A 12,145-nucleotide genomic window follows, 5' to 3' on the forward strand; every position below is an offset into this window, starting at 1 on the left:
TTTTTTGGACTCCACTACAGTAGCATTGCACGATTTATTATTTAGAGCAGTCTGACGTTTTAGCACACAGGGATTCATTCATTCATTCAAAATTAGATTTAATACCTTTTCAGAGATATATAACGTTAAATTTGATCCTTCTGCTCTAACAGCTATCTTTGGAGAGACACCTCGAAACGTCATTCTCTCAAAAATAAAAAATTCGAATTCTATGTCCTTTGCTTCACTCACTGCAAGGCGCCTTATACTTAAGAAGCAGGAAGCTCCTCCCACACATGAACAGTGGCTTGATGAAATGATGAAATATATACTATCAGGTTCAACCACCAAATTTCTTAAGGCATGGCAGCCATTTCTAATGTACATGGAAACATTTAAAATGACCACCTGATACCAGATCTCTATATCACTATCATAGTTAACTGTACACTGAGTCCCTTATACATTTCATTTTTATATTTGTGGGTTTTTTTTGTTGTTGTTAGTTTGCTGCTCTCTTTCTGTTATTTTTTGGGGTATTGACAGATAAGGAGGTCCTCGTTTAGAAGTAAGACCAGTAACACTGAGCTGTTCCTTCCTTTACTCTTCAAAAATTACAAGCAGATAAAATTGTGTTTAAAACCTATATACAGTAATTTATTGATCTTCGTCACAGAACTCCATTATCATGCAAAAATCAAATACAAATAGTAAACATTACACTGCGTTCTTGAAGTCAAAAGAACTTGAAAGATATTTTGAGTTGAACCCGCACACATTAACATTTTGCTAATATTTTAGCGTGCTGTTAAAAACCAAAAATATACAACTGCATTTAAAAATTTAATTCAATTAAAATTAACAAAAATAAATAAATAAATCACTACAACTTCTTGTATAAGTGGAACTATACGTCACATTCATGGGAACGAGGTTGTCACATATGACGCATGAAAGAGCCACTTCCATTGGATTTGTTAAATAAGATTAAGATATAACTGTTGCACTACTCACAGAGTAAAGAGGGTCATGTCATCTCATGAGGTAAAGTCAGAATTAAAAGCCTATCTTTTACACTCCCCTAACAGGATTTATTGGCCATAAAGATAGCATCATTTAAGTCATGTAGAATCAGATTCCATTTTCTGCTCCCCGGTGCCTGCAGGGAATGATGAAATATCATCATTAGTATAATTTAGGCCCGTCTACGTTTTTAGTGAGGAGCAGACATCCTGCAAAAGAAAAAAGAAAAGAACGATATGATATGATGACCAACACGCAATCACAGATTGTTCTCGTTTGAAGGGAAAACAAATTAGGCCGCAGCTGATACTCATTTGCGTTTGCTCTATTGGAGTATTTTCCAGCTCAGACCTCCGTGATGTGAAGGAGAATAACCTGGTTCTGTTTTCTGCCACCTCCTTCGTATTCACCCCTCGCCCCCCCTTTTTCCCCCAGAGCTTGTAATGGGGAGATAATGAGTGAAGCTTGTTAGTTATTCTTTCCACTCTCCTCAATCTGGAGGAAAATAAATAAATAAAAATAGTGTGCAGTGTCGTGGTGCTGTCGTCCAATCAGCATCTGTCTGGGCCAGACAATTACACAGATGCCAGATTGTTTGTCAAATGTTTTCATGACGGGGGCCACACCTCGGAGCAGCTACCACCGCTAATTGAACCTGCTGGATCGAGGTCCCTGCCATTCAAACATCCACTGAGCCAAGACACAGGGAGCGCAATGTTTGCACGAGCCTGTGTATGATTTTTATTTATTCATTTATTTTTTGGCAAAGGGCTTGTGCTGACACCCAAAGAAATTTAGCTAAGCAGCAGTAGCACTTTAAATGTGAAACTGCAACACCTGCTCCCTGCGGCAAACTGTGCTCGCGACTGGCACGCAGAGTGCTGACTAAAGGGAGAGGGACGGCTGGTGGCGTATAATAAGCTACAACTTGACATTAACAACTTAAGGGCTGCTAGCGGGTGAGACAAGGGACAGAGATTGTTCTGTTCATTAGCACAATCTTTCCTGGGAATTTATCTAATGATGCTGTGATGCAGCAAGTTGATGAAAAAAAAGTAAAAACAGAAAGGGGGAATAGAGAGTTTTGGGGAAATGGAAAAAGAATTTAATACATTTAAAAGTAATTTCTTCTTCTGGAGAAACATTTTTCCAATCAAAGAATGGATTTTAGCTCCTAGATGGTATCTAGGAGCTAAAATCCCAAAGGCCTGTGAGCCTGTTGACTGGAAGTATTGCATGCGAATACCAGCTTCCTGTCATGCAACACCATGGTGCACACTGCAGGGGAGTCTAAAAAGAATACACTTTTCTTCATCATTATGGCGCACATGTAGAATTATGGCTATAATGTATCATTCACGCATGAGGATGATTCATCAATAATTCCTCTTAATAAAACATACCAGCATGCATACCATTCTTGGCATCATCATCAAAGCTTGAAGGTGCAATATCATTCGTCTGACTCACTTTAAGTCAAAAGAATGGGCCATTATTTTACTGGTAACACAGGAAGCCATAACACTTTTAAAAGGACTTGGTTTTCCTTCTCATATCTGGTAAACAAAGCGAGATCTAACATATTTTCTGGGTTTCCGCAGCACTGAAGGGCACTGCTGTGCTGTTTTTTGTTAGATGAAGTTTCTTTGTTGTAGAAATGAAACTTTAGGACACTCAAGTTAAACAATCGTCTCCTGCTTTTACTTCATACTTCAAACAAGGGCAACTGCACATTTGTACAGGTCCTATTATCTTCCCAGTTCTAAAGCTGTCCTCCAACCAGGATCATTTATGTGCTGCAGACAAATATTCATATCATCTTTCCATTCAGATAAAAAGTACAGTAGCTCACCGAGCTCACCAAAAGACTCCACTCATTCTCCAGGCTTGATTGTTTCAGACCTTTCCAATAAAAATTGAGACCTTTTCTAATAATCTGTCAGCGACTACAAAATTATCTCTCCACTTACCTCACTCCAGCACTTGCACAGACAAAACAAAGCTACAAAAGAATTGCTGCGTTTCTTCTGTTTTCAATGTGAATCTTTCTGGATTTACAGCAGCAGTTCAACAGGTAGATTAATCATTACCAACTACAGATGAATAAACTTTGGATGGATGAACGGATATCCAGTGTTCACCACAACCAACCACAAGACCGTCGTTCAGTGGATGAACTTAAGTTATATTCAGTCACTTTCACACGATCAAGCCCCAAGACAACCCAACCCAAATGACACAGGAGCGGTTGGAGGAATTTCATTTACCCATCAACTGTTGCATCAAAGAAAGACTAATTATGCATCCACTGACTCCAAGACTATTGCAATCAACGCCAATAACTCAACAGTTCTGTTTACATATACTTTCACCTAATGCAGCAAACAGCTTCATTGATTAACAGCGGGAGTTATAGGCTCATTTCCCTGATTACAACTTAAAGAAAACACTGGATCTGCTTGGTAGTGCTGATTGCACCTCAGCCTACGACAAATATACATCTATCAGACACGAATGAGTCCCTTCCTTTTGCAGAGTCCACACTTTGTCTTCATAGCGTGGCTCCCGATCCAACACTGGAGGTGAAGTGGTAGCTGCATTAGCATCAATTTCCCTCGCTCTATTGCAGCATCGCTGCACTCAGATCATATATTAAAAGGGAGCAGATGAGAGAGGAGCAAGAGCGGCTCCTATTTTTACCTCAAATCAACCTTCACTGTTCTTTATGATATTTATTAATTATTAACATTGTTAGAAACAATACAGCCTTGCAAGTGGCAGGTGTACACATCAACATATAATATGTACGCAAAGACCAAGTGAACAGAGTGATTAACACAATGAAAAACATTCACAGGCAACACTTTTTAAATATGCCTTTTATATAGAATAGGTGCAACTAAAGTTCTCACGAAGAACACTTGATTATTTCATTGCTTCCTGAATAAAGAAACACTTTGTTCACAAAATCTTTTTGCATTATGTTATTCCATTTGCCAACTCTCCAGCTAGTATTGAACTACATTAAACAAATAAGTAAAAATACACGTGCACTTTATCCAGGCTCCATTTTACCATTTCTTTTAAATATGCAAATAATGTTCAAGTGGGGTTCAGTGTATCTGCTTAACCTTCATCACCATATAAATCGTTCCCTACTCTTTGGCTTTTGGCAAACACCGCATTGTCTTTTCTCTTGAGATCAAATCATCATAAACTCCATGAATCTGTGAGGTGTGTATAGCTTTATGTTCAATTTTATGTTTAAGGAATGAAATTCGCAAGGCAGAAATGTGTGTGGGTTTTTTTTAATTCACCGATCATCTCCTGATGCCACAACTTATTCTGCTTTGGTGGACCTGACGCCCAGATTAGGAATGACTGAGTGTCTCTATCCATCTATCTGCAACTCTGTATTCAGATGTATGAATGTGTCAGATTCAGCTGTGAAGAAGGCGTGCAAATGTAAAATGAGGGGTCACAGTAAATGTTTATTTTCTAATTTGACGCCTTGCTGATTCTATTGAGTTTTAATTTGATAAACAGACTGAATGCCATTTAAAATCAGAAACGCTAAAACTAGTTCAGCTCTGGAATCAGCAGACTCACACTTTAAGTTAATTAAGTTATTACACAATGCAAAAGTGACATAACATGGGTGAGATTGTTGCTTGGTCCATGTAGTTTGGTTATTTGAGAGGTTTATTAGAAGGTGCAGCAGGGACATGTGTTACACATCAGTGGTCAGGATGTCCAAAAAACTCCCTGAAAAGCCTTCAGCTAATCCAAAATGCTGCAGCAAGAGTCCTGACAGGGACTAGAAAGAGAGAGCAGATTTCTCCCGTTTTGGCTTCCTGTTAAATCCAGAATTTAATTCAAAATCCTGCTCCTCACATACAAGGTCTTAAATAATCAGGCCCCATCTTATCTTAATGACCTTGTAGTACCATATCACCCTATTAGAGCACTTTGCTCTTGCTCTGCAGGCCTACTTGTTGTTCCTAGAGTATTTAAAAGTAGAATGGGAGGCAGAGCCTTCAGTTTTCAGGCCCCTCTTCTGTGGAACCAGCTTCCAGTTTGGATTCAGGAGACAGACACTATCTCTACTTTTAAGATCAGGCTTAAAACTTTCCTTTTTGCTAAAGCATATAGTTAGGGCTGGACCAGGTGACCCTGAATCCTCCCTTAGTTATGCTGCAATAGACGTAGGCTGCCGGGGGATTCCCATGATGCATTGAGTTTTTCCTTTCCAGTCACCTTTCTCACTCACTATGTATTAACAGACCTCTCTGCATTGAATCATATCTGTTATTAACCTCTGTCTCTCTTCCACAGCATGTCTTTTATCCTGTCTTCCTTCTCTCACCCCAACCAATCACAGCAGATGGCCCCGCCCCTCCCTGAGCCTGGTTCTGCCGGAGGTTTCTTCCTGTTAAAAGGGAGTTTTTCCTTCCCACTGTCGCCAAAGTGCTTGCTCATAGGGGGTCATATGATTGTTGGGTTTTTCTCTGTATCTATGAAGCGCCTTGAGGCGCCTTTTGTTGTGATTTGGCGCTATATAAATAAAATGGAATTGGTCTAAACATGGACAGGTCATTACAGTCTGAACGTGTGAAGTCTTACGCAGTGATCAGTCAATGGTTACGAGTCATTTCCAATGAAAGCCAGTAATATGAAGCTACCAACTGTCGCTCTCATGATGGGCTTGACAATAAAAAAAATAAATAGTCAAAGTTGCACTGCTCTCAACAGTTTTTCAGCACTTAAGTGATGGAGTGAAGCATCCACCATCATTCTTTCATCCTTGCATGCATACACACATGCACAGCACATTTACACCAACACTTCACGGCAGGTCTTTTTGACAGTGTAGCAGACTTGTAATATTTTCACTCATAATGTCAATGCAGTGTTAAAGTACAGCTTCACTTTTAATCCACATTCAGTAGTCAGAGTGGCACAGACACACACAAAAAGGATGGCATAACTCACCGGGCCATTGCCACTCCGAACACACATCCACCAACGGTCGACCAGAAACCAATCCAGCCTGCATCCACCTGTGTTTAAAAAGAGAGAGAGAAAGAAAGAAAACAAAGGAAAATGAGGTGGTGGTTTGGGAGAGAAGCCAAGAGAAAAGAACAGAAAAGCATACACCCTGTTCAACATGCAGTCCATGACTGAGGACAGAGCTAGACAGAGAGCAGGCTCTAAGTGCCTGAAGACTGTGAAGGCCTGCCAATCACCGTGTCCGGTAAATTGCCAGGGTTGGCAATGTTGCATGAGTGTGTGTGCGTGCGCAAAGCTTGCTGTCCTTTTTTTATTTTCCAGGATGAAAGTCAAAACACACACACACACACACACACACACACACACACACAGTCAGAAGAAAGGACACGTTGACCAAGGGACTGCCACAGAATCAATAAGAGGTAAAATACAGCACACCTCCCTTTCTCTCTCTCACACACTCACAGGAAAAGTCAAAGTGCCAATAAATGCGTTTGGTTCTCATAAGTCTTCTATTGACAATAACTTTCATTAAGTCAAATTCAGATGGTAGATCATTCAGCGAGGAAGCTGAATCTAAAGCAGGACCTGATGCTTTCTGCTTAATCACACTCTGCACCAATCTGTCAAGAAAGTTCACGATGAAGAAAAGTGGACTATCAAAGTTATTAAATGTAGACCGATTCTAGCTTACAAGTGATGCATGCCAAAATGCCATTATATTTGATCAGAGTTTTGTGTGGGCCAGCCTTCTGTGAAGCAGTGAAGATCAATGGAAAGGCACTCATCTCATGTTTGCATAGCCTGAAGCAGCACAGAGAGGTGAACTGTACTCCCCAAGTAAATAAAAAAGATCTAAAAATATATATTATAAATCAAAACACCCACAACCCTGTAGCACCTATAATTGCTGTTTATCTTCCATGTAGGCCGTGCAGCACTGATGCTAGGATTTTCTATGGTGTATGTCACATCAGTTTGTGCGCCAGTTCAGGGAGCTAAACACAAATTGCATGCCAAGCCATTTCAATTCAAAAGATACAAATTACTATGTTTCATGTGTGGGTGGAGAGTTAATTAACTGCAGCATTCTCAGTGCTTGGATCCTTTAAAAGGCCAAGCCTGAAGCTTAATCATGTCTGCTATTTTGTGACTGTGTCAATAAGCTGGCGACGACTGCAGTTAGGATGGAGAAAGCCATATCATGTTAATGTGTTTGTTTCTGTTTTCTCTCTTGATCGCTTGTCATAAACCTGATCCTCTGAGAAGAAGTGGCATGTCGTGCTAATGCTGAATCTCTTCGTATAATCCTAAAAATCCACAAAGCAGTGTTTAATGCTGAGAAGTGTTTTATGTGAAGGCAGAACATGTTAAAAAGTGCTTCAAAACTCCCAGTGGTTGTGTATTGGTATTAAAAAAAAAAAAGAAAAAGAAAAACTAATCTTACTAAAAGAAGCAGGACGCAATCTGCATTCAAATTCTATGCATTCTAAATGGGTCTCCATTAAAAACTGATGAGCTGAAGCACTAAAGCACCCATTTCCCGAGACCTACGGATTGTGATGATACTTGTATCTGCAGGTTTAGCACATTTCCCCTCTAGAGCTCAAATGGCATCCTTAGCATCGGACGTTTGGCGCTTCCCCTGTGCATCTAGTATCCAAATTCCAGAAATACACACCCTTGTTATAATAGAATAGGTGACCATTTTTACTTTTCTCATCCTTTTGCGTTTCGATGGCTCTTGTCCTAGTATCACCCCAACTCCCATTTCCTACCACAAACAATCACAGTGGAGAGGCACAGAAACTGCGGCGTGATTGCATTTGAAGAGAGCGCCCATTTGCAGGTACAAAATTGAAAAGAATGGCAATTCAACCACTGACATGAGTTTTTTACAAAAGATAAAAAACAACACAAATTTTGTTGTCTCAATCTCTTTTCTGGGTGGCCACACAGCACACACCGTGTCAGTATGGAAATATATTGAGGCATGACTTGCTGACTTGTATTTGCTCGCTGGAAGATACAAGGCCTCGGTGGAGTTTGTCATTTTCTTCCCTCCTGGGGTGATTGTATGTGCACACTATGTTCTAAGAGCGTCAGTAATTTCACGCATATTTTTAAGACTCGAGTTTCCTAGTCGGGCTCCAGTCAAATCACCACATGCTGTGTCATTTCCCTGCCAACAGATCCCCGTGTGCCTCTGCCCCTCTTCCAGTCATTTACTCAATCAATCCTTGTAAGTCGTTAAACATCACTTCTAGGTCGTATTTCATGAAGTCATAAAAAAAAAAAACAGCATGACGACTGAGACCAGAGAGCTGGCTAGGTGCTGTAACAGTCTTTGTCACTTGCAGAGCATGTTTCGTTCGCCTTCATGTTTTATTTCTTTATTAGTTTTTCAGACACTCTGCTGTGGGACAAGAACATGTTTGTATTTCCAATAGACTCTGGGGGAGAGGGGAAAAAAAGAAAAGAGACATCAACATTTGTCTAATCCAGTGACAACTGATTGCTCTTACTGCCTCACGGCACTCATGGTCACCTCTCACTCAGGCTGGGTGGCTAGCTGCGGAAACAGATGACAGAAGCATCTTTATTTCAGAAAAGGACCCCGAAGAAGCATGTGTAAGAAAAATGCTGACAGAGAGAGGGAGGAGGAGGAGAGATGAGGTTAGGTCTTGAAACACACCAAGGATAAATGACTGCATGAATCAGCAGCAGAACTGAGTTACCAAATGTGTGCACTAGAAAAGAAAAAGAAGTGAAAATAGAATTTGAAAAACGGTGCAGTGAAAAAAGGATTTGCCCCTTCCTGATTTCATTTACGCACATTTGTCACACATTAAAGATCAAATACATTTTATTTTAGACAAAAATAATTTTTTTAATGTAGTTTTGAACGAGGATTTCATGTATTAATGGGGGGGGGGGGGGGAGCTATCCAAACCTACGATAAGTCATCTGACTTAACTGAATAAATTTCACCAGCCACACCCAGGCATGATTAATATCACACCTGCTGAATCAAGACATCCATCAAATAGAATCTGTCAAACTGACAAAGTGAAGTAGGCCAAACGATTAAAAATTTAAAAAGCAACACATCAAGCCATGATCTAGAGCAGGGGTGCCCAATCCCGGTCCTCGAGAGCTACCGTCCTGCAGCTTTTAGATGCATCCTTGTTCCCACACACCTGAATCAAATGAATGGCTTGTTATCAGGCCTTTGCCAAACATGATGGCATGCTGAAGAGATCAAACCATTTGATTCAGCTGTGTTGGAGTAGGGATGCATCTAAAAGCTGCAGGATAGTAGCTCTCGAGGACCGGGATTGGGCACCCCTGATCTAGAGAAACCGCTAAAAAACAAATATTATGCTGGAAACCCCTCCAGCGTGGATGAATAAAAAGAATTCTGCAAAGAAGACTGAGCAAAATTTCCTCCACAGCAATGCAAATGACTGAATGCTGTTCTGCAGCCAAGGCTGGCACACCCAGTTACTAGGTTTAGGTGGCAATTACTTCCACATCGGTTTGTGATAACCTTTTTTCACTCAAATTAAATCATCAACTGAATGATGCATTTTGCATCTCATCTGGTCATCTTTGTCTAATATTAACATTTGTTTGATGAGCCATTACATCCAATTTCAACCAGACGTGGATTCAGAAAATGATTCCGCAGTAAAGCAAAGGTGTAAACATGTGTTCGTGAGTAAACCTGCACCAACATGAGCAAATCATTGCAAAGCAAGAAGAAATTAACAGGAAATTTCTCTTTTGCTATTAATGCTTTGTTCATTTTAAAATGTCAGTAAGAGCTGAAGGCAAATGCAAAGGGAAAAGTTTGCACTTAAACAAAAATTCCAGTGCAAATGCATTGGTGCTTGGGGAAAGAAGAAAAAGATCTAATTAGATGAGAGCTTGCATTTATATAATGCCTATTTTACTCCCAGCACAGCGTCTGTCTGCACCGTCTCTGGATGTGACAGTCAACAAAGTTTAAAACAGACAGAAAAACAAGATAAGCTAGAGCTGGGATTGGGATCTGTGGGTGCATCTTAAGCTAAAACAAAATAAAATGCAGTATTTGCTTTTCCTTAGTTCAACTTGACTTCAATGTCTCCACACCCAAAGAACAAAGCTTCAGTTGCATTCGTACTGCACCACGCACATCGTTTCATTTATTTTTAAGCTCAACTTTTATACCCAAGGGATAGCTCATCTCACTGCAACATACTTTTTGTGTTTTCAAATGTCATGGATAAAAAGAATTTGAGAGAAAAAAAAATCTTTTTAGAACAAATGAAATCTAAGAACAATTTGGTATGCGCCCTGCTTCCTCTTGACAGAGGTATAATGTAGAGGGTGTGACAAGAAGCGTTTCATCCCCCGCTCTGCTGCGTGTGATCTCCTCTCCAGCAGCACCTGTCTGGCGATAACCTTGAAAAGATGCTTCCTTTGCCTTTTGACATGCTGCTGTGTTGAGACCTGGAAGATGCAAACCATCCAGAGCTTTTTTCCTTCCTCCAAGCTGCACCACTCAAAATTACTCTGTTTTTCTGTCTCAAATGGAAGATGGCTGGCAGGCATGCGGATAGCGATTTGCAATCGATTGTGCCCTTCACAAAAGACGCAGCTATGTGTAGGCTCAATAAGTGCAAAACAGAAAAAGACAGCACCAAATCAAAATATGTGATCATATTTGGTTATTTTTAGGTTTCACATGGGGAGTGACAGTGTGTATTTATTCCTGCACAAGAGTGGATTAATACAGGCTTGCAAACGGGTTCTTTAGAATTCAAACGTCAGAATTCCTTCCACATCAAAATATACTTCTCAGTCTTGAATATCATCATGTGTTCTATGTGTGTAATGTCATTTCAGTGCATCATCTTGATAATAACAGACTTTACAGTTTACTGGCAGGAAGAACATCTGAGATATATTTCAAGATGCAACAATGAGAACAAGAGAAAGGACCCCAGCTGTTCGCCCCATTGTTCCACTCAGTGGGCCGCATGTGTGAAAAGCTTTTCAAATTATAGACACAGGTGGATGAAAACTGACTACTTACCTAGTCAAATAAGAGAAATACAAATATTCATACATATTTTTTTGCAGTTCACCCACCTAAAGGGTAACCCAGATGAAAACTAGTCTGTTATGCAGGAAAAATGCCGACCTCGTCTCCACACTTTCCTCAAAAGGCAGTCAAAACACCAGTACTGACCTGTTCTTTCAAAAGGGCACTGGAAAAAAATGAAATCTGAAGAAACAGCCTCTTACTGAATTGCTTTGAGGTACTTCACTTTACTGAAGCTGGTGCAAAGGCAGTATGTTATCCTGTGTGTGCGCATTTGTGCCATACCTGGCTGACTTTGGCTGGTGTAAGAACCATGTCGAGGACGCCCGACCAGCCAGCAATCACTCCTGTGGGGACTGCATAGGCCAGTGCTATCATCAGGAACCGCAGATTGCTGAAAGAGACATTAAACATGTCAATCACAAGAAAACAAACTATATTATACTATACATCATCCAGCCTCCAGACAGAAATTTCAGCACATTTGTAGAATCTATCAATGTAATCTTGGGAAAAAGAAAAAGATTTGAGACCAAAAGTGTTTACAGTATGTACTAATTAATGAGAGATAGTATCTCACTGAATGCTACAATTTAACATGCAGTTATCCAGATCTTTCATACCTTGAAAGCATCTGGGTTTATTTCAGTCCTAAAATAAATAGTATATTAATTGCGTATTGGTGTATTACTCCTACCTCCGCTCTTACTTTAGCAAAAACAGATGATTATCTGATATTTATTCGTGTACCTCTAAAGACTTCTGCATATAAATGTGAGAGCTTGGTCACTTGATTTAATTGAAAGGATATCCTCTGCAGAATCACTGAGGGGTTCATAATTATAATCCAAGCACTAAATGTTACTAATTGCATGAATGCATAATGCCGCCTCCAATTACAGCCTACATCCCAGCAGCAGCGGCCCGAGATGAAACAATGAAAGCAGCATAACGTGGTGTGTCTTTCCTGTCCTGTTCATTGATGTCTGGAGGTCTGCCATCAGCTGTCATCCCACGTCAGGTGGGATGACAGCCACACGC

General features: G+C 40.2%; 1 protein-coding gene across 1 annotated transcript in view; it reads right to left on the reverse strand.

The window, feature by feature from the left end:
• The window catches only part of slc49a4 (solute carrier family 49 member 4), a gene marked incomplete at its 5' end in the record, with an annotated part of 46,816 nt that overhangs the window by 17,303 nt on the left and 17,368 nt on the right, over window positions 1–12,145 (reverse strand). The window contains 2 exons of the mRNA XM_082507385.1: window positions 5,995–6,062; window positions 11,390–11,498. Of these exons, the coding sequence (XP_082363511.1) occupies window positions 5,995–6,062; window positions 11,390–11,498 (177 nt within the window). The remainder of the gene's footprint in view (window positions 1–5,994; window positions 6,063–11,389; window positions 11,499–12,145) is intronic.

The sequence above is a fragment of the Aulonocara stuartgranti genome, assembly GCF_965226115.1.
Source record: "Aulonocara stuartgranti genome assembly, chromosome: 16".
NCBI lineage: Eukaryota > Metazoa > Chordata > Actinopteri > Cichliformes > Cichlidae > Aulonocara > Aulonocara stuartgranti.